At 43.2% G+C, this 22,868-nt stretch overlaps 1 protein-coding gene across 3 annotated transcripts in view; it reads right to left on the reverse strand.

Moving 5' to 3' along the window:
- BMP2K (BMP2 inducible kinase) overlaps positions 1-22,868 on the reverse strand; it is a 46,691-nt gene that overhangs the window by 7,294 nt on the left and 16,529 nt on the right. For 2 of the 3 annotated variants that reach the window (XM_064651288.1, XM_064651290.1), the window contains exons 2-15: positions 20,664-20,782; positions 20,234-20,339; positions 19,138-19,280; positions 18,684-18,805; positions 17,919-18,000; positions 17,164-17,296; positions 16,710-16,813; positions 15,208-15,287; positions 14,157-14,317; positions 12,656-12,834; positions 11,969-12,064; positions 11,119-11,297; positions 10,563-10,720; positions 7,386-7,499 (exon numbers count right to left, since the gene is read on the reverse strand). In XM_064651288.1, coding sequence (XP_064507358.1) covers positions 7,386-7,499; positions 10,563-10,720; positions 11,119-11,297; positions 11,969-12,064; positions 12,656-12,834; positions 14,157-14,317; positions 15,208-15,287; positions 16,710-16,813; positions 17,164-17,296; positions 17,919-18,000; positions 18,684-18,805; positions 19,138-19,280; positions 20,234-20,339; positions 20,664-20,782 — 1,776 coding nt within the window. The remainder of the gene's footprint in view (positions 1-7,385; positions 7,500-10,562; positions 10,721-11,118; positions 11,298-11,968; positions 12,065-12,655; positions 12,835-14,156; positions 14,318-15,207; positions 15,288-16,709; positions 16,814-17,163; positions 17,297-17,918; positions 18,001-18,683; positions 18,806-19,137; positions 19,281-20,233; positions 20,340-20,663; positions 20,783-22,868) is intronic. The other variant, XM_064651289.1, reaches the window with a different exon arrangement.

Below are 22,868 nucleotides of genomic sequence, written 5' to 3' on the forward strand. Positions count from 1 at the left end.
TTCTTTTTAAGGCAAGAACTGAACCATAGTTTACCTACTATACCTGGCTTCCCCAAAGTCCTATTATTATTTGTTAAATGCTGCCACACACAATCCCTGGACAACGAACTGCAAAAGGCACTGACAAGATAAAACCCACTGCAACCTCCACCAACAGCCACTGACTCACTGACCACATAACCTAAGGTACACAACACGCACCTCTCAGTACCAGACCTCTCCAGTACAGCAAACAGGACTTGTCAGCACTTGGCAAAACACTTGGAGCAGTTTCCCACCCCACACTCCACGTCCTGGCACTGGCACACCAGCCACTCCAGCACCTCCACAGCTCCACCTGTTATTCTCAACTGTTATTCCTGCTAATGAATTTGGGAGTCAGGCATCCAGACAACCCAGTCTTTTGGCAATCTATATTAGCATCCTAAGATTTCCACTCAAGTCTAGCAACTACCCCCTCTAGAGAAACCGGGATGAAGGCAGGAATGACTCACTCAGCAATCCCACGTGCTGGAGACGTGGGTCCCCAGCAAAGACAGAGCCCACGTGCTTGCTGTGTACCAAGTCATGTTTTCTCTGTGCAGCTCTGAACCACTGTCCGAGGAAAGCTGAGCACCTTCCTCCCTGCCAAGAGGCAGAGCCACAGAGGTGCTTCAGTAGCTAACAGGAGCACTGGAAGTTTGGCATACTTGTTCATTTTTACAATACCTTCCCCACAGCCATCTGTTCTTGTCACTTCTGCAGCCTCTTGCTCTACTGGGGCCGGTGGGGCCAAGCCACTGCACACTGGATACAGCACACATCAGCCTTGGTGCTGGAGGCAGTGAGGCAGTGGCAGGAAAAGGAAGCCCAATGTGTGCATTTTGTAAGTGTGAGCCCCCAAAAGAGAAAACTATCCAAAACATCTCCATTCACAGGCCACTGAAAATATTACAGGAATGCTTCTTTATCCAGATACAACATCCTTGTAGCACAAGGCAATGAGTGCCTCTGAGCTCATCAGTGCTTTCTGAACAGGGTCTCCAAATCCCCAGCTTTTCAGGAGATTCATCCTTATCCATCATTTCTGACAGTTATGGATGTGACCTGTTTATGGCAGCAGCAGCAATCAATGTCTGTGTACTGTACAGCCTGAGAATTACCCATCAGTGATCACAAACTCACAACCTACACTAACAGCTCACCATTACCCAAGTGTCAGAACCAGCACCCCCTGTATGACCCTACACAGATGCTGTCAGCAGGAAAGCCAGTGGCACACATCAGATAGTGCTGTGAGCAACAACTGCTCCTGCTACATGGGTTTGGAAAGACACGTGTATTCCAGGGGGTATTTCCAGAGTGGTGACCTCACTGCTCCCCCATCGGGGTCTGTCAGCAAAGAGCAACTATCTTGCTTTATTCCTCAGTCTGTGTGGAGGGGTTGGAAACAATCAGAGCCATCTGCTCCAAGCAGAAACTACTCCAAGATACTCGTCTTCAACACTTTTAGTCCTACCTGGCCAACCTTCAGGAACAAACCCTCTCTGCATGCACCTTCACACCCGCAGTGGTTTCAGGTTAGCCTCAGGAACAGGAAGAAAACTGGTGTCAAATCCAAACCAAAGAAACAAAAATATCCTCTCTAGAACTATTGGGTTTTATATCATGACAGGAATAGTTTGGTTTTCTACACTTCAGCTGTCCCTGTTCTCACTGCTAAAGAAGTTACCAAATGAAATAAAGAGCACTACAAACAGAAACAATGCCCCAAAATGGAGAATCTCCTGCTTAATGGCAATTTAATGCTCTGGCCAAAGAGCTTTCCTAACTGAGGCCTTGTGTCATGTTGATTTCATGCCCTCTTCTCAGGCTGCCCTGCTGCAGACACTGTTCAGATACATATTTAGACCAAAATGCTGCACACTGGTCAGTAACATCTGTTTGCAATGTGCTGTTCAGATTACCACACTTCTAATCAGGTTTGCAGCTTGTAGCAAACAATTGTTCTTTGCTCAAATGTGAGCCAGGTGGAACATCTTTAATCATATAAGAAGATCCCAATCTTCAAGGAAATTTTCTGATGTTCTTTTTCGAGACACAGGATTATAAGAGGATGAATTCCCTCTAACAACTGCAATAATTACATGCCTTCTGCTGGCCCCTCATTTTAGGGTATTGGGGGGGTGGCTCAGGAGTGGGGCATAAGAGCTTTAAGCTTCCTTGGAATTGGGAACATACTGCCACCATCATTTCAGAACAATTTGCCACATGTCAGCCCAAGGATTACCCGCGGGCTGCAACTAAATCTGCACCAGTTCTCTGACCAGAGCCAGGCCAGCAGCTGCTCAGCACTGTAATGGATTTACACGACTTACCACCTTTATTTTCAAGAACAACAAAAAATGGGAGAACACCACGCTTCTGCCTCGCCTACTGCTGACAGTTCTTTTCAGTAATTAGTCTAAAGGTTGAAACGTGTCATAAAAGGAGTGAAATGTGTGCATGATGGTTCAGAAAAAAAACCAAACAAAAAAAAAACCCCACTGAATCACTTTGGAGAGAAAAAGCAAATTCTTGGCAGAGCCCACACCTCTAATTTATACTAGCGAAGGGTGGATAATTTCAAGTTACTTGGGAAGTATTCTCTGGAAAAGCTGAAGTCTCAAGACTATCTTGATACAGGGAACCTGTATCCAGCAAGCAGTACCAATACCTGAAACTGGAGCCCAGGAGAGGATACAGAGTAACATTTCAGCGAGAACAAATATTGATCTGAACCAAATTTAATTGCTGAGTTAGCTAAATCTGGAGCACTGCACAACAGCCATATCACTGTGCAGGTCTGGGTGTCTTAATAATCCAGAACATCAATTGCCAAACAAACATGACCTGGTGGCATGAGCTGTTTAGTGCTGTCACAGTGGCTCAAGTCTTCTTGTTTCTCCTGTTGGGATGTTTGTCGTTTCTTTTTCAGTTCTAGCGAGCTGTGTTTCACTCCAAGGCCCAGACTGCACAGTGGTCCCAAGGCTCCACAGCTGTGGTCCAACACCTGCAGTGCTCTGAAACCCTGTTCGAGGCAGTACACGAAACAACTACGTCAGTAGTCAGCACCTGAGTTTCTTCATGCCAGAACATCACTCTTCTGGTCTGATATGGTCAGTGCTCATCATCAGCTACTGCAGCAGGGTCTTTCCAGAGACATGTTGTGTTCAAGGCTCCGGATCATTCCCATGGCACTGCTGCCTGGCACACAGACAGCTAGTTTTCTGCAAGATCCACACAGCTGGCACAACACACATCACACCACAAAGCCCCTCTTATTCCAAGACATCTAAAATCACCATTTGCAGACATCACTACACCTCTGAGTGCAGGAAGTCTGGAAGTCAGAAGGAAGCTGCTGTGGAACTGAACTTGCTTTTATCCCCAGTCTCTGCACAGTGAACAAGGCTGCAGTGGCTGGGAAGGGGTTATCTGTGGAGGTTACAAAAGCCAAGTGATTCGATGGAGAAGCACCACATCTAGAGCCCAAATGAGCTTTAAAACATTCAGTAGAACAGTTAATGAGAGGGCCTGAGTCAGAGCCTTATCCCAGTAAGGCAAGCCAGCAGACAGCTCACGCAGAGTCTCCACAGGACCCCAACGCCTGTCAGACAGCTCCAGGTCAGCACTGGCAAACGTATACCAGGCAAGGTTCCCAACACCTCCACTTCACACAGTCCATCCACATCACTGAGTGTTCCCTCAAGTCTTGTATTACTTCTTTGAATGTCAGTATTAAGCTGAGGGAAGCAAAAGGCAATCTAGCCCAGTTTCATCTCACAAAGAATTGGTGTGAACAAACCTAAGATGGCAAAAGGCCACTTAGTAAAACTCAACAGCAAACTATATTTATGACATTTCCTTCTCAGCATTTAGAAATAGCTTAAAATGCGTCCTGCTGAGTTTCTGAAACACTCAACTTGATGTCAACAAAGGATGTAACAACACAAGCTGGTTAATGCACACTTGAACCAAAAGCTTCCATTCCAAAACGCTGACGACGGGACACGATTTTTTACAATTGTCACCATGCAGTGTTTCAAGCACTCCAGAACCAGGATCTGTTTTCCACATGATAAGTGCCCAAGTGCCTCAGTGCTGGCTATTCATCTGTGCTTTCTTCTCTCTTTTTCAGAAGAAGCTTGCAATGTCACGTTTGTTACTAACAGACTGAGCATTGGAATGCTTTCCCAAGCCAATTTCCCAGTCATCTCAAGTGCTAAGACATTATTTTCCACAAACATTCAGACATGAGTTAGTGTATGTAGCAAGTTTACATGTAGTGCTTGTGAGGACACTTATAACAGGATACACACCAAGTGCTTCCACACTGCTTCCCTCTCCACCAGCCCAAGAGGGCCCCAGATACCACATTAGGTGATTTCACACCCCATGTGCCCTCTGGCAGCATGCCTGGGGTCACACATGTTGTCATTGGTTCTCCATTCCCAGTGGACAAGAGTAAGTACAGAAGGTCTGACAGCTGTAGTCCATCCAGTTCCAGGTTTTCTTCTCTGGTGATCCTTGCAGCAGTGCCAGCTGAAATGCACTCTCAGCTCCACAGGCAATATCCCACGATTCACAGCATATCACAATATATCACAATTCACAGCAGCCCATGGACTCCTCCAGCCATGATCAAAGTTTTCCAATTCCAACCCCTGCATTTCCCTTGCATCCCATTCCCAGACACACCTAAACATACCTGGTGACACTTATTTTGCCCAAGTACCACTACTTGGTGTGAAGTTAAGTCAAAAAACGGCATGTGATTTTCAGCTTTTTGCTGCCACCTCACATCAGATGACAGGAATAGTTGCTGCTTTCAGTAGAGAACCCTTAAGCCTCCAAAACCAAAGAGATCCTCTGGGTGACTCTACTCAGCCACAGCCCACATACACCATTTATACAACAGAGCTATGTCACAGCAAAGGAAACCAAGCAGAAAAATAACCACCTTGGAGTCAGAACTGTGGCCAATACAGTAGAACACACTTGCAATAAGAGCTGCCACTTTACAATAAAGTCAATTTTATTTTCTTTAAAATGCTGTGTTTATAGCATCAACATTTCATGCCATTGTAATCCAGCAAGTCAGAACTCAGCAGTCAGAAGCCTGGGCAAACAGTGCTACCACACTCCACACTGGCTCTGAGATGTCACAGTAAGGAAAGGACACTTGTGCTCTAACGAGGTTCAGAGTCTCTCACCCCAAGGCTGCAATTGCACTCAACATATTAACCTCCTGCTCCACTTGCCATGTAGTCACCTGCTCTTGGATGATGCCCTGAGTAAGGTACACACGTGGTTTACTTCTGTTACATCTTTTACAATTACAAGGAACAAACTTGAAAGAACATGTTACATAAGAATCTTAAGGACAAGAGGAAATCAAAACATTTGGGACATTTGTCAACTTTGCCCTAGAAAGCCCTCAATGAGCAATGAAATATGTCTAAGTGAACAGCATTCTCCTTTTCTTAGTTGTCTTACAACACCTCATTTCAAGACATTATCAAGAACAGTTCAATGGGCAACAAAAATCAGCCTAAAACACAAATCATTACATTTAAAGATTTATTGTATCAGAGATTTTTACTAAGTGCAGTTCACTGTTAACACATAATTAACAATATCTTCCTTGAAATCAAGCCAGTATGTACTCTTGTTTAAGTGCCAGTTACAACTCCAGAGAAAAAAGGCTACTGAAAAATGCCTGATTTTTTTTTCCAATGCTACAGGTACCAGTTCACAAACCAGCTCAGCATGTCCCAAGCACTTTGGGTTTTTCAGCCACGACTGAATTGGTTTTTCCAGGCCTTAACAGAAGGCACGTCTCCTTTATTTTTTAGTATGTCAAGAATTAAAACTTGGATTCAAAGTAACCAAGATTAAGACACAAAACAGATTACAGCGAGGGTATTCCTTACAGTCCAAGCTCTATTATAACCAACTGAAAAAACCAGCAATGAGCAGGTGCACTTGCAAGATCTCAGGTGAGGGAAGCAATACAACAACCCTTGGACACAAGGCAGGAACACTCACAGGTGACCAAGCACCTGATGGTCCCCATCTCACATCAAGTACAACCACCCTGTTTGTTTTGCATGGGAATTCAGGCTCACCTATGAACCAAAGCAACCACTTGAATGAAGACTCCAGGGAAAACCCTCCCCAACAGCACCTATAGGGCAAACCCTTCTGTATTTAAATGGCTTTCACGTGGCACTGATCTACTGGACATGACCAAGATGACTGAAAGCAAACTTGTCTTGTCTAGTGAGCAGAACAAAACCACCAACTCAGAGCAGAGTATTAGACCAAAGAGAATGAATTCGAGTCCAACAACAGGAGCACACAGGGGTGCTGGGGGGGATTTTCACCAGTGGCTTTGCAGAACATGTTCCCCTGCTCACCCAACACCACGTGCAGCACAGGAACACCTGTGAGCACTAAGCAGCCCTAGCAGAGGATCTCCAAGAACGCGAGATCCAACTGAAAGAACACACGGATAACTTAGGTTGACCCCAACTCATTTATTTTAAGGCACGTTACCTGAGCTTTTGAACTTCTGTAAGAACAGTCTTTAAGAGTCATATTAAGGCACCTTTGTCACGCAAGAACTCTCAACAAAACTTCAGTAAGCACCTAAGTGGCTCCAGAAGTGACTGAAGCTGTTTTTAACATTTAACTATCACATAGGCTTTACTTTGTCACAGGTACCAAAATAAATATTAAAGTGCTGATCAACCAAAGGTGAAAACTGTTGATTAAGCTGGACCATGATGCAGTTTCCCAGTCACAGTCAATGCCCACATGCCATGTTAGTTTTACTTCCATCCAAGGTAAAAAAGATCAAAGCTGAACTGAAAGGCAATAATGAATGCCCACCCTCCTCTCCCCCTGTAGAGACAACAAAATGTTTGGGTTTGACTCAATTTGTACCAAAATAGTGCATTAAATGCAGCAGAAGCTTACAGTCTGGAGAACTAACTACAGAAACAGTGTGAGTAAGAAGCAGACTACAGGGAAGTGGCAGAATTTGGCCTTAGCAAGTCATTTGCCTTCAGCAAAAGCACTTGTGGTTCTACCCCGGTCCAGGGGAACTGCACTGCTCAGGATACACAGTGTCTAAGGATACACAGTGTCACCCTACAGGCACCAGAGCCAGACACACAAGTGGTTTTTCATTGGAGGTAATTAGCATAATAAAAAAATCTCTTTAGCCCCAGTGCTTTCAGGAGGCAGCTGATCCCTCAACCACTCTTTGGTGGTTTAACTTCTGTGCACACTCTGACACATACATGTACATGTATGTACACCTCTAGCTACAAGGGAATCATGTCACAGGTGTAACTTGCCTTGGTGAGCAATGAAAGGAACAGAACCAAAGGGATCTTCAGGAGGACTTTTCTGTGGAGCAGAATGTGGCTCCACATTCTTATCTGAAGATGCTCTCCTGTCCACCAGCCTGTCTGTAAAAAACAAAATGAAACAGAACACAAAATAAAGTAAAATAAAATAAAAATGTCAGGTCTTATGCCTATGCAAGGTATGTGCTGCACAGGGTGAGGGAATAATAAACTCTCTATTAGGGGTTTTTGACAGGTGAATGCTCAGCTGGCCCAGGCAGTTCCTTCCCATTGTGCAGGCTGCAGAGGAGATGGGCAGAGCACTTGGGAGACTGCACCCACACCTGTCTCTGTTGGAGCACCAGGGTGATCCCTGGCCTAACAACCACCTTTGTGTGACTCAGTGAAAGCTGGGCTGCTGTCTTCCCAGCGAGACAGCACACTCCTTTCCTTGGCTCCCAGCTCTGCACAGATTATTAAGTGGTTACAGAAGCTGTTTAAGAAATCCACTTCTTCACAATGCTGTCAGAAATTGAGCATCACCTGTTGCTTCTGTCCCATCACTAAGTGATGGTAACAGGAGGGAAACAGCAGTGTACACAAGAACACAGCTCCAACCTGTCACTCCATATCACAAAGCTGCTCCATTCAGGCACCTCCATCCAGCTGCACCTTGCCCTTAACTGTAACTGCCACCTTTCTACTAGGAAAGCATTCACCAAGTGTCAGCAAGGTATCATGGTCTGGGAGTTGGATCCCTTTTACACAAGTGATGAATCATCCCAGCAATACCCCCATCACTGCACACACTGACATTAAGCCACTCAACCCATGAAATCCAACAGTGATATCAGCCTGACAAAGTGTGACAACATCTTGATCCTCTAACAAAGGCTGTGTATATTTAATTACTCATGTGTTACTGTCATGAGCACATCAGCTTTAAAAGTATTTGACAGACTACGAAACATCTTTAATTTACATGTGAAGCATCAGCTCAACAATATAAAGTAGGCTTTTGAAAGGGGTGAGAAAGGGTTTATGTTTTGAATGCTACTCAGCACCATGTAACATGGCAAAAAGACAAACTTACATAACAGTATGAGAGTTGTCAAGTATGGCACAGCAATTGGGTTTAGTAATAGAAAAACATAACCACTTATCAGACCTGCACCTGCACTTTTCCTTTCTCTAGATGGCAAAAAAATTGCTTAGTAAACAACAGCCTTTATCCCTCAAAAGAGATAACCTACACCTAAAAAGAGCTCACCCTTGAATCTTAATTCAGACCTGAGGAAATTCCAGGAAGTATTATACAGTTCAAGACAATTTTATAAGGTCCAAGCCTCAACTGTACAATCCATCTCCCAATTTCTCATTATTCCAGCTAAGGTTGGTAAAGTACCAGTGGACAAAGCCTATATATTTCTGCCTTGGCTGCAGCAAAGGCATTAACACTGAGATAAGCTCATATTAAGGCTGTTGTGCCCAACAAGATACCAAAATACAAACAGCCTTAATACCAAAAAACCCAAGTTAGAAGGTCTTTAAAGGCTGTGACGTGTATCTCTGTGTACAAACACACACAGACACCAACTACCACTGTCTCCCTGCTCTGGGCCTCAAACAGACACCAAGCCCCAAGGCCTCGGACCCACTCCTAACTGCAGCCCACCCCGTACAAACAAGCCTGCCATCTAGTGTGCTGCTGCTCAAAGCAGTCATGGCTTTTCCTTTTGACAACTTCTGTATTCAAGTGACTAGTGAACCTCATGCTGGTTGCTACAAAGCAGAATGTTGCTGTTGACTGTCTGGATCCAGTGTATGAAGTGCATGATCACACCCAGCTCTCCTGTGCACTGAATTACCTTGAAGAGGTGAGCCCCAAACAAGCCTCAGTCCATGTGGTCTTTGGCACTTTTATTTGTGCAGAACTCGTGGGTTAATCAAGCCCATCCCAAACTTACCATCACCAGTCCAACAGTTACAGATTCTGACAGTGGGTAATGTACTGACCACCTGCTACAAACTAACCTGCTCTGGACCCACGAGTGGATTATTTGGAATGCCTGAAGGCCTCATGTGGAAGCACCATGCTTAAAGATATTCAATTCCACTCCTGAATCAAATCCTAAACTTGGATTTGGAAGGTGTGCTCATTTTTAAGCTGGTACATTAGCCATTACCCAGCTAGCAGTAAGTAACTGTACTGTGAAATGTGTGCAGGCTACTTTTATATCTCAAAAGTAAGTCTTAATTGATAAACATAATCAAAAACTACCAACTGGAGTTTCACAAACAAACCCACTCAGTTACCTTCCTTAAGGATTAACAAGCAGTGTGCACATCTTGTTCAATTACCTTCAAGGACATGGGAATCCAAGAAGAAAGACCCAGTTAAAGGCAGAGGTGTTCTTTAATTACTTGAAATTCAACTTTACTGCATGTTTAATTGCAAGGAACTTGCTGATAGAGAACCAAGCATGCACAAGCTGTTTTTTGATATTGTCACATCTTCTAAGTCCCACTGATAAATCTGATCTCAACAAAACCAGTTATAGGAAGAGCATCTAACAAGCATGTGTTAAGCAATTAAGAAGAGGAAGTAATTCCAAGTAAAAACCATGGAGATAACTGACTTCAAGAGGAAAAAGTTTATTCAACTATTGCCATATCAGAACAATAAAGCAGCCCTTACATTTAGCCACTCATCAGAAAGGACATTACAAAACATTAACATAATGTAATAGATCAATTTTCTTTCAGGCATTTTCAAAGGACATATCAGACCCACAGAATCTTCTGCTCTGGTGTGCAAGAAAAAAGCTGGAAAGGAATAAAGCAAGCAGCCAAACTTCTGTTCCCATCTGACAACAAAGCTCTGCTGTTGAGAGCCTCTTGACAGTGAAGGTGACACAAGCAGCAGCATTGAAGAGCTACAACAGTACCACTTCTGCAGTAACTGAGCCAGTAACTACCAGTTTGAGACGGCGAGTTCCTATTGCACACATTTTCAGAAAGGAAAGGCAAGGGAAGAAGACAGGCCCAAGTGTGCCCTCAAATGCTCAGAAAGAACGTTCTGTACGCAGCCCGCACGGCCCTCGGACAGGCAGGTGTTGGAACTGCTGAGCAACTACAGAGCCCTCATTTACTGGGAAGCAAAGTAAGCCTTCAAGCGTCCCTTACTTGATCTCAGCAGGTCAAACTCTCTGTCCAGCAGCTCCTCCTCTGTCAACTTGGAAAAATTGTCCTCTCCAAATGGGTTCCAGCCTGACATGTCAGGCGGGTTATTGATGCTCTGCTTTGGGTAACCAGCAATTCCTTCAGCATCAGGAATACCTGACCTGTAAAGTCAGTTCAAGGAAGCAAAGAAAGAAACATCAACAGGATTATTTATCAGGGTCAAAATCTGAGACATGCTTCATTATACCAAAACACTACACAGAAGGAACACATATCCATTAACAGTTCATCCCAAAAGCATCAAAAGCTACCTTAAGGGAAATCTAGTAAGAACCTATATAAACATATAACCTAGTTCATAACATCAGTGAAACTGGACAAATCTGAGTTTTTCTTTATTTTTAAATCAGAAAGGAACGGGGGTTTTATTCCACACACTGTTGTTCATAAGAATTCACAGCAAAGTCATTATTTATTACCCTTTATTAAGCAGTGCTAATCACAGTTAGTAATATAAGCCACAAGAAACCCCTGAGCACACCTCAGCCAGAACACTCACCTGCTTGTAGGATGGGGAGGATCTGCCAGTGTTCCAGCATGCACTGGGAGTGAGCCAGGGTAGGAGATTAAGGCTGGTGCAAAGTCTTGTGGAGAGGTGATGTATTCAGGGGACTGTGCCTGCTGTGACCGCTGCTGGGCCAGCATGTGCTGCTGCAGGAGAGCCTGCTGGTACTGCACCTGGGGGCACCAGGGTTGGGTTAGCAACACACACACGGGCCGGGTCCATCCCTTCTGCCCACTCACAGCACTGCACCTGCAGCCAAACAACCACCCACCATCCCACTCCAGAACACGTGGGTGCAAAGGAACTGCTCCAACAGGTCAGTAGTACTGGGTCTCTTTTCCAGCCTGTTATCACTTAGCTTTTTAAAGTTACTGCAACCTAAGTATATGCTACTGCACAGCACAGCACACCCAACTCTTAATCAGTAATCACAATTTCAGGACAATTTCTCCTGACTTTAAAAAGAACAGGATATGCCAGTTAGCTCATCTTGCTCTTCAGTTAAGAATTTCATATCACTGTGTCATCTGTCACTTCGTAGTATAATGTAATTGTTGCTGTGGTCACTACTGCAAACCTTAAGCACCAATTGTTTCAAATTAGCATATACCTACTTATAAAATTAGAAAGATATCCCATCCAATTAATACACAACTGCAACTCCAGATGAATTTGGGTAAATTCCCCCAGCTGAATACCATTTTGGATCCCCATCTTCACACTATTTACCACATCCACACCTCATTATAACTACTCACACCCTTCTCTCACTTCAGCTACACAACAGACTTACAAACACAGCCCCCATTTGCAGATTGTACCCTCTGTTCCACTCATGACATACCATGGCAGGATACTGCGACTGGGCAGGCTGCTGCTGGTACACAGACTGCAGCAACAGCTGCTGCTGGACCATCTGCTGATGCACTGCTTGCTGATACTGGAGTTGAGAAGGAAAAAACAGCTTTGAGAAGTCATGATTCCCCTTCAGAAATAGCCAGATATTCAAAGAAGCATCAATTAAAAATATCCCTTTTGACTCCACAGCATTTTTCAGTTTAGATACCACATCACCAAGAACCAGCTTGCAATTCAGTCACTGCATTTTAATCGTTCTGTTTAGAGGCTTTTCCTTCCCACCTCCCCACTCTTAACAAAAAATTACACTACATATTCAGCACTGGTCCACGTACAACCACCTTCTGCCAGCAGGGCATAATCACCTCGGTAACTCCTAATATTTATCCCAAGCACCCTCGCACATAGATAAAGCCTCCATTTCAGCCACACGGTGGCGATGCAAAGCAAGCTGGCATTCAGGGTCAAACTGCAGAAACAAAACAGCACAAAGCAAGCAACTTCCTAGGATGAGCATCACGGGGCCTACCAAGGGTAGGTATGAAGGGACAGGAGCTCTTTTAGCAGGAAAAACCCCAGTCAGCAACAGCAGAAATGCTTCAGCAGCACATGATTCCCAGTGCATTACACCAGTAAGGTGCGTGTCAGACACGCCTGACAGAAGTGACAGTACCTGCTGAATGTAAGCGTCCTGCAGGGTGGGCTGCTGCTGCTGGTGGTGCAGGTGGTGCAGCTGCTGCAGCCTCCAGTCCCCCTGCTGCAGCTGCTGCAGGACCCTGTGCTGCTGCGGCCCGTGCGGGGTGGTCCCTTGGCACTGAGGGAGCTCTTGGCCGTTCCCGGGGCGCGTGGTTCCTGCGACAGTCACACAACACCACTGACATCCCCATCCCAGCTCCAGCCACAGCTCTCCCTGGCAGCTACCTCCTCACTCAACACTTCAGGGTGACACAGTCCATGAGCTTCCCTTCCCACCCTGACAACTAGGACAGCTGTTAGATGCCAAATTCGCTTCTCCAAAAATACTTCCAGGCCTGCAAATGGACCATTTATACTTGGAAGATACCGGAAGCTTCCTCTGGTCTCACAACAGCAAGCTGGGTTCCAGACTTCTGCTTTACTAACACTCAAGTTACACACTGTAGTACCTCAAACCCTTACCCTCAAAGTGTACAGCTTTGTATGTACACAAAACAACACATTTTTTGCTTTAAGGGAACTATTGGTTCACCTGTCATGCTCCATTAAACTGAACACCTGACTGCTTTGGCCATTCAATTGTTTTGGCAGCCACTTCAGTAAACAGTTACCAACATAAATCAATCTCCTGCATGCTGTTTATATTCTGAAGTGCCCAGGAATGATCCGTTTCTTGTCAGAACAGGAAAAGTTGGATGCTTTCCAAGTTGAATGCTACTTACATCCCATCTAGAAAAAGTTGTTCACACTGGGACACAAACAAACATTCTCAGTGACCTTTTCATACTTTCTCAATACTAGCCCTGAAGCCACTCTTCCTGTACTGTAACAGACACATAACAGCACCAAGTGCGACTTTAAAGTGTTCAAGATAAAAATGATACCTATTTAAGTGAGTATTTATCAGAGCCATAACCCTTCTGGAACGAGAAAGAAGAATTCATAAAGGATTTCTTCAAACCCCATTTCACTCAATTGTGTCTCCCCCAGTGACTCCCCTCTATTGCACTCAGTGGAATGTGAAATCAATCTGTCAGTCCTTAGAGAAGTGATATTTTTACACGGTTCCAGCCTACAAATACCACCAACATACTGTTGATATCTCATGACTGATTGAGGCATAGGAGAATATTTTTCCTACTACAACAAAAGTAGTTTGTTAGAGAAGAGTTTCATACTTTTTGTGAACTAATTTCAAGTTAAAAGTGACCCTGAACTCTCAGTGAGGAAGTTCATTAAACACCAGTGGCAAGCATAATGAAAACACACCTTTGCTTCTCAATAATGCGGATTTAGTTTTTGTGCCACCTGGCCAAACTTCCAACTCACATATTTCAAGTCTTTTGGAAAGGATGAAGATTTGATTTCTGGTATATAAGGAAAGGCAGACGAATTTGAGTTTTAAAGGCTATCCCTATTAGATCAATGAGATTCATTCTTCATATATTTTGGTCCATCCTTTAACTTCCTTAAGTTACCTTTTTGCCCACGATTACCAAATTCCCCAGGAACCTGTACTTTGACAGGAGTTGCTGAGCTCTGGATTGCCAGCACGCTGGAAGTGGCAGTGCTTGAATTGGCCTTTGGTCTTTGCCGTGGTGCAATTGAGGTTTCTGTTGGTCCAACAGTATCTGTTAATCTGAAAGGGAAAATTTCCCCATGTAAAACACTTCCTAAAAAGACAACTATTTCTTCTTCAAATTAGACACAGTACATCTCTTAATAGCTCAGTCATGTCTTAACCATGAGCTACTCTACTTCTACATTGCACTTCAGTACCTTTAAGTTTGCTTCCTAAAACTCTACCCACCACCCCTGGCAGCTCTAGGATATGATTAACACACAATATCATTAGGAAGGAGCCATGCAGCAGCCTTTTTCCCAAGGAGATCATGACACTACGTGGTATCTCCCTGAATAATCTCCTCTCAGTTCCCAGCAGTGAGTGGGAGTCAAGTCCTGACTAGAAACATGTTGACTGTTCATACAGACAGGAAATAAGATAAAGGAAAATCTCATCTCTTAACTCATTTCTACTTGTACTCATTTCTTGTGTTTTCATTTCTATTTTTTGTAAATAGAACTAACAACTTCCATTAACAAGGAATAGAAGGGTAAAGGAATCATTAAGCACACACTATACCATAGCAGAAATCAAAAGCATCAATAGGAAGCCCCAATGTTATAGGTTTGTTTTCACCTACAAGGACAAAAGGGACTACTTTGGTATAAAATTGGAACTTCTGGAAAAACCCAAAAAATAACCAGAAGCAAAACCCAACAAAATCCATTTCCTTTCATTAACCAGGCTCCCAGTTTTTCCTCCCAGGATTCTCAATATAATGAAAAAAGCAAAGGAGTGGAATTCAAAGGGAGACTTGAAGCTCTTACAATTGCAGTTTACCTAATGACTTCTACTAAAGTAATATTTCATTTATTAACAAGCATTTGCAAACAGGTTTCAGACCAACATGTAGTTTAACAATCTTTGCAAAAAAAAAAAAAAAAGAAGTCACATCTTTTTCTCACCTTGCTTTTATTTGGCTTTTTCTAGCAGCTGCCTCACTAGCTGTCATGGGTTCAGGGAGAGTTGAAGGGACAGGAGAACTCTTGGGAAAAACAAATTTAAATAAAGTTAAAAAAATGAAATCCTGAAACAAAAAAATCATTACATATTGAAAAAGAATACTAGGGTTTAAGACTTTGATGTTACAAGGCTTCCTGCTCAACTCACAGCTGAAGATTAAACGAGTTTTAATTTAACAGTATCTCTACACTCTCTCACCCATTGCAGAAATAAAACCAGACCATGACTGGTCTGTTTTGTCAACTACTTCACTACATTTACACACTAACAACTATCAACAATAAAGTGCAACAGTTTCTTCAGACATTTTCACGTGACTGCACAGAGCAGACTTACTTCAGCCTCAAGCTGAGGAACTAAATTCCAAGCCCAATCTTTGGAGGAAACTGTTTTTAGCCCACTTAGCTCTTCCACTGCAACGCAAATTCCAGAAAACCATTCAGCATCCAAGCTTCCCTGGGCATTTAACTTACCCCCTTCTCAAATAAATTGCTGAGTGAATCACCTAAACCATATTTTACCAAGGAAAACGGCAATTTTGGGGGGAGAGAGTACAAAGATCATCTCTAATGACAAATGCACGTACAGCATGCAAATCTAAAAAATCTAGTCACAAATAGTAGAGGCTTGTCAAGTACTTCAAGATTTCCTTCTTATTTTTTTAACATGTGTATCCAAAAGGCAACATTCACACCTACTGAACACCTCCTTCTACAAGGATAAAGGAAGTCAGAGGGATCTCAGGAAGTTCACTTGTCTGCCCCTGAAGGCAGAGCTCACTATAATTGACTGTTGCAAACTCAAAATTTGAGATGGATTTTTCCTGATGCTTCTCTTGAGAACCACTTTATAATAATCAACATTAGTGATGTGCCTTCAAATTCCATCACAGAGTAATGACATTTGTGAAGGAGGTGACTTATGAGACCAAGTTCACACTTGCCAAGGTCCAACTCCCATGGGAAGCAAGGGCAGGAATACAGGCTAACTCAGGCACTGCTCTATTTGCCTTCAGTTCACTGGGGCCCTTCCAAGGGACTAACACATTTGCTAAGGATCATTGAGAAAAAGGGGTTGCCCAAAGCAAACAAATGCTCTTGACACTACAGTTACAACATGAAACCCTCTATTGTCAACAAGTTTAAGTTCTGTAGTATATTTCATACTAATTGTATTAAAGAAGAGATTACTAATGACTAAAAGTCATTTGCATGATGCAGTATCAAGAGTCCATGAAGCTACCCTGTCAAAATTAAGAACATGTTTTGTTCAGAGCTCATACTGCGTGTACACAACAGCAGCTTCAAGTCTTCTCTGCTATGTTTTACATTTAGAAATCAGGTTTGTGATTAAATTGAAGTGATCTCTCAGCAATCTGACAGACTTTTCTCAATGCTACCTACATAATACACCGAAAATACTGAAAAAATTAAATACTACTTACATTAATATTAGACACGGGACAATCCTTTTTGGCAATTTTAAAGGCAAAGTAAGACACTTGAAAAATATCAGGTCTCTTCTCTTGGTCTGGTTCAAGCATATATCCTGTAAAATCAGTAAGACCATCCATTAAATGTCACATCAGCTGCCCAGGAGAAAGACTTGCTCATACTCATTCCCCGGGCTCCCTTTCAGAGCCATTTCAAGGAGTTTGCTCTAGGCTTCTGAAATGCCTCTGCAGGCAGCCCCTCAGCTCTGTGCCCTGGGGCCCAGTCCTCCCTGGAACAGGAGGACAAGCAAGGCTCCCTTCCAAGGCCAGCGCAGGTCCCAGCCAGGAGTGACTGCCAGCGCTCCCTCAGACTGCACCTCCCACCACAGTCACTCTGCTCCATGAGCAGGGCCTGTGCTCCCCTGGCCCAGGAGCTGAAGGCACTGCTGTGCTGCCCCACACTTACTGATCAAACAGTGCACGCTGTGGGAGTACCGGGAGCTGTCCGGGATGGTAAAGCTGCCGTCACAAATAGCAACTTGGCTTTCTCCAAAGGGAAGGGAAAAGAAACAGAGTTTATACAGCAAGCAGCCAAGTGCCTGTAAAAGACAAACACGGGCACTGTGAAGGGAGGAGAGCAAGCCTTTCACACAAGAGAGCAGCACCAATGAGACACAAACTTCATCCTGGCTACAGCTGCTGCTTACATGTTGTGTAGAACCCGTGCTATTGAACAGTTCACGTGACAAGCTGATATATCAAGCAGTAACACAACTTGCTTTTCCACTCACTCCTATAGAGATAAACTACAAAACCAGGGCATACCAAGAGCTGCATTCTCAGTGTCACATCACTTGGAGATACCCCACTAGCCTTTGCACTCAGTTTATTTTCTTCACTGCACAGTACCTAATAAAAAGACCTTTCTTGCTCATGCTGCCAACAGGTTTCCACAAGAAATCTCTGGGGACTGTCGAGCAGCAACTAGGGCTGACAAAAAAAGAAAAGCTCTAAATCACGTTCCCCTTCCTTCTAAATACAAATCAAACGTGGCACTCATTTTACTTACCAAAGAGTTAACTATCCAAGATCTCTACTATATTCTGTGTTCTTTAGCTGCATCATGTGTTTCATTTTCCAAGAACTAATTTTTCAGTCAGTCAATGCTGCTTTTAGTTGCCTCTCATGAATTAGTTCCATACTACATGATTTTTTGCTTACCCAGATATCTGCCTTGGTAGTAATTGGCTTTCCTCCATACAGATTGATCATTTCAGGAGCTCTGTATGACAGTGTTGTGTACCTAGCGATGTAAAATAAAGAGAGGACATGGCTGAAGACTGCCTCAGAACTGCAAGTGTGTTCCCCCCATCTGCCACATACACCCCCATCACACACAAGTTTCAGATACCTGCCTGGAACTGTCTCACACAATCCGAGCCATGTACTGCATTTGCAGCATCACAAAGAATATTCAAAGTAGCAAGATGTAATGAAGAATAAGCAATAGGTCAGCTAAAATATGCTTTACTGTTATTTCCCCAGAAGTGTATACTTTTCAGAAGTCACTGTGCATAAGCAGCCAGTCACCTGGAAGGTGTGATTCCAGGGTCCTACAAGAGCTTTCCTAATACATACTGGAGCATACAGAATGCAGACCTCAAAAAAAAACTAACACCTCAAAACAACTGCTAAAGTGGTAGTTCAAATACTTCAGAGCTGGAAAAAATCTCCACCATTTTTTGAACTTGAGAAGGAGCAGCTTGTATTTACTCCTCTGCAGTAGTTAGCCCAAAGGGCAAAACCATACTAATACAAGATTTCAAGAGTGTGTGTTCCACTCTTTTACTATACTTATGCCAAAATTAATTCAAGATCAATCATTAAGTTCAATTCATAGTAATGGTACATGCACACCACACAACAATACATGGGGTTTCCCAGCAGAGTCATCGCTCATGATAGGTCACCTAGAAGTGAACTTACTTTTTAATTTCTTCTTCCACCATATTAACACCATCTTTCTGGGGATGCAGGTATTTGTTGGTGGCACTGCCAAAGTCACAGAGAACGTAGTTCCCGCTATCGTTTAACAGTAGGTTTTCCACCTTGAAAGGAAATCAATACACAGAAAAACCATGTTAAAATACCAGCATTAATTTCCAAGTGTTACTATATGTTCTCACACAAACAGGAAGTTTTCAGAAAAATCAGTTGATAGACTTAGTTTTAGCATCAAAAACTTATTTTACTATCTCTGTTTACAGCCTCTGTAGTCCCTCTGTTTCAAGTCTGGTTTAGTCTCTCTGTTTACAGCTCCATCCATAGCAAGTCCCTAACCAGTAGTCAGTCTTAGGTATTGAAATACCTTCTATATCCTCAATGCTTTTCAAGTAGATGGTTGATTTTAGCCCAGATGCCCTTTTCATGGCATTCATACCTTCAGATCCCGGTGAACTATGGGCGTTTTGCACTGATGCAACTGAGCAACAGCTTCACAGGTGTCACAAAATATCCTCATGACTTCTGACTCTGTGAAACCCGTCTGTAGGCGCTGGTTCATCTGGTTCACAACTTGTCCAGCTAAAGAAACCACAAGAGAAATTTCTTTCAAATAATTCCTATCAGGTACAGAAGACTTATATGCACCAAGTCCATGAATGAGATGCAAGGAAGTTTTCCCGTCACTGTATTTAAACAAAAGAAACCTGGTTTTCCAAATGGCTTGTTATGGTACAGATTGCACAAGCCATAATAATTACCACTTCTACTGCAAATATAATACACACACCTCTCATCTCAAAGTATTCAAGCACTACAGACCTCAAAGTACTTACTTTGTACTTGCAGCACTTGTTCCAGTATCTTCAGCTATTTTAGTTAAACACTGTCTCATATTATGTCCAATCACCCTAAACTTGAGACAAACTTCACAAGTTAAACTCAATGGCAAGTTCATTCCATATGAACTTAGAACTTAGTGCATATGTGTGGGGGGCAGTGGGGATCCAAAACCTACTTGGTTTTACATATTGTTTGAAAGAAGGTTACATTATAAGGTGGGAGACCACAGGACTATTTTCTTTTAGCTGGCATTATCAACACTCACTATGCTATGCTCATTTATAACAAGTCACCTGGCAGGTAAGAGTCAAGTATCTTCAATGTTATCATCTAACCCAAAAACAACAAAGCAAGAAGAGTGGTGACAAGTTGGGCAATCTTTCCCATAGAATATGTTCCAACTACCTGTTGATTAGCACGGACAGCAGAACACGCACCCATTTCCCTTCATACTTAGAGAATTAATTTCCCCATTCCTAATCATCCTCAGTCACAGAGGCAAGGGAAACTCACTTTTACCTTTTCCTCAGAGCTCAGTGCTAACAGGAGAGTGTCACCAACTAGTGGGATTCCAGACGTGAGATATCTATGTTCACCTCTTACATGAACTGGTTTAACAGTTCTAAGTAAAATCCCAGGTGATCCTACAAACACCTTCCCTGCCTTTTCTCTGAAAACTCAGGAGCTCTTACCTCGGCAGTATTCCATGAGGATGAGCACCTCCCAAACATTATCACTTATCGAGTTGATAGCACAGTCCAAGTAGGTCACAATGTTCTTGTGCCCAGATAACTCTTTCTGAAAAAGAGAATGCAAATTACACTTCATTACCAAAAAAAATTAAAAGAGGAAGAATTTCAATTGCCACTGCAGCAGTGGATGAAAGTTCTTTTGCTTGGGAACCAGATGTACTGACCAAACTGACTGTGATACCAGATACATTTTTAATAATTGCTTCAGAAGTTAATGACACACCAACCCTAAACACAGCATTACTTTCTGAAACTAACAGTGCAAAATCAGAACCATCAGGTCAAAACAAACCAGGATCTAGAAATAACCATCACTGCAGAGGCACTAGGTGTGTGTATACCACAGATTGATTCATTCTGCCCCTCTTACCATAATTGTGATTTCTCTCTTGCATATGTTGAGATCTGGCACATTATTCACACACATGCGTTTCAGTGCACAGCGGATCCCACTGTGGGTGCGCACCAGGAACACCGTCGAGAAGCCACCTGGAAAACAGAAGTGTTAACAAATGAAGCTACTGGAGTTGGTTATTTCTGTAGTCAACACGACTACATGCTAAGGAATGAGTAAGAAAGACTGTGTCAGTCATTAAGTGACAAGTGACAAACACTTTAAAAAGTTAAAGATTTGCTATCACACTCCATTAATCTAAAGTCAAGTCTTCTTGACAAAAAACATAAGGATTTTATTATTTTCTCAAAATATTACATGAAAATATTTTCTCAATATTAAATGAAAATCATCTGAAAAGCCTTTTCACATTCAAACCAATTTATAAAGCCCCGTGCAAACTACGTATACAGGTATTAACCCTGAAGTACTTAGAGTCATCCAAACACTTGAACCAAGTGAAGGTATTCTCCAGATGTTCCAAATTTCTAAATCCCCCAATACTCGATAAGGGTTAATACTAATTCCCTAAATCTACTTTTTAAAACATAAAAAGTGAAATATTAAAACAAGATAAAGTCTTGAGAGATGCTGAAGAAGTCAAACAGTTTTCCAGGTTTGCCTCAAGAGCCCCCCTGCACTCCCAGACAGTGCAAGCAGTCAGCTCTAAAACAAGTGTTTTTATTTAAACCACACTAAACACACCGAGTACAGTTCAGCATCTTCTCACAACCAGTCCCACCAGGAATGTTTAGTCCAACCGTGGCATAAACTGCAAGCGAGAAGTTGAGCCCACCTTCCAGCTTCCCAGGATGAGGGGATTTTATCCTCTTCGCTGGTAGAGAAGAATTACCGAGGTAGGAATTATACCCACAAGCCAAGTACTGCCAAATGCTTGGGCAAACCAAAGGGAAAACTCAACACTCCCCTTTCTTTTCTGTCTTCTGTTAGTCCTGCCTACTGCTCAAGGCCTCAAGGAGGTCACACTGGCATCTCCTCAAGGCTCACCTGCACAGCTTCCCCACAGCTTTAGGAAATCCACCTCAGAGAAGAGCTCCCAAAAATCCATGCCTGCCTTAGGTGACTGCTGTCTGATCCTATGCCAACTACACCGTGGGAACGTTCAGCCAGGGCAGCAGCTCAGGTGCAGAGTCAGGACAGCAATATGCAAATGAGAGCGATTAACTCCTGTGATAATCAGGCAGCCAATTGCAATGCACGCGTTTCATGTCTCCTGATAGCATCTGCAAGCAGCCTTTATCAAGTAGAATGCACCTCATCTAATGCAAGTCTCACCAGCTTGAGCAAACAAGCACATAATCACTTCCACTCAAGAAATTAAGCTCTATTAAGAAATTTCCCTTGAAGATTAAATATTTATTATTTTAAAACTTAATTCCTCATTTAGTCCAATGTGATGCTATGCTGTCAAAACAGAATTACTGCCAATTTTAGTACAACAGCCCTAGGACCCTCCCAAAAATTTCACAGGACACACACTCTCATTTGCTCAAGCTCTAATGCTGAACTCCAGCTGGGGATGAAATGATGCAGAAGGGCTCCCCAACACCAGCATGGGCAATCATGTCAGAGTGACGTGCAGACCTTCTTTACTGGAAGAGGTTTTGAACTATCCTCGCAGTAAAAGTACTTCCTTTTAAGCCCCTCTATTTGACCAAAACCATAAAGCAGTACTCGGGTAACACACAAGAGTCACAACGATATAATAACAATCACTTCCTGGCTTTTTAACCAGTTTTTACAGCCTTAAAATTCTCTCTGACAAGCAGAAGGACAAGAAGGAAACGCCAAGTCTCCAGTTCCCCTGACAACAGTTCTGACGTAACCTGAGCAGAGCCGGCTGCGTAAGAACCATGAACACAAGGCAGTGCAAAGCCCCTAAATCCTCAGCCAAGCGCCGTTCTCGCCATTAGGTGGCAATATCAGCCAACACCTGAGTGCTGGGAGCCCTAAAAGAAGACCTGGTCCCGGTTTTGGCCAAAGACCTGTGACCTTGAACGGTTTTCCATCACTAAATATCAACACCATAAAAACTCTTTCCTCAAAGGGCCAAGTGGCACAACCCTGAACCAAAACTCACTCAGTGAACTCGATCTCAATCCAAGAACTCTCACCGCTCCCCTTCCCATTCTCTCCCCCATCCCACTGAGCCGGGGCCTC

Source organism: Pseudopipra pipra, chromosome 4 (assembly GCF_036250125.1).
Source record: "Pseudopipra pipra isolate bDixPip1 chromosome 4, bDixPip1.hap1, whole genome shotgun sequence".
Classification (NCBI taxonomy): domain Eukaryota; kingdom Metazoa; phylum Chordata; class Aves; order Passeriformes; family Pipridae; genus Pseudopipra; species Pseudopipra pipra.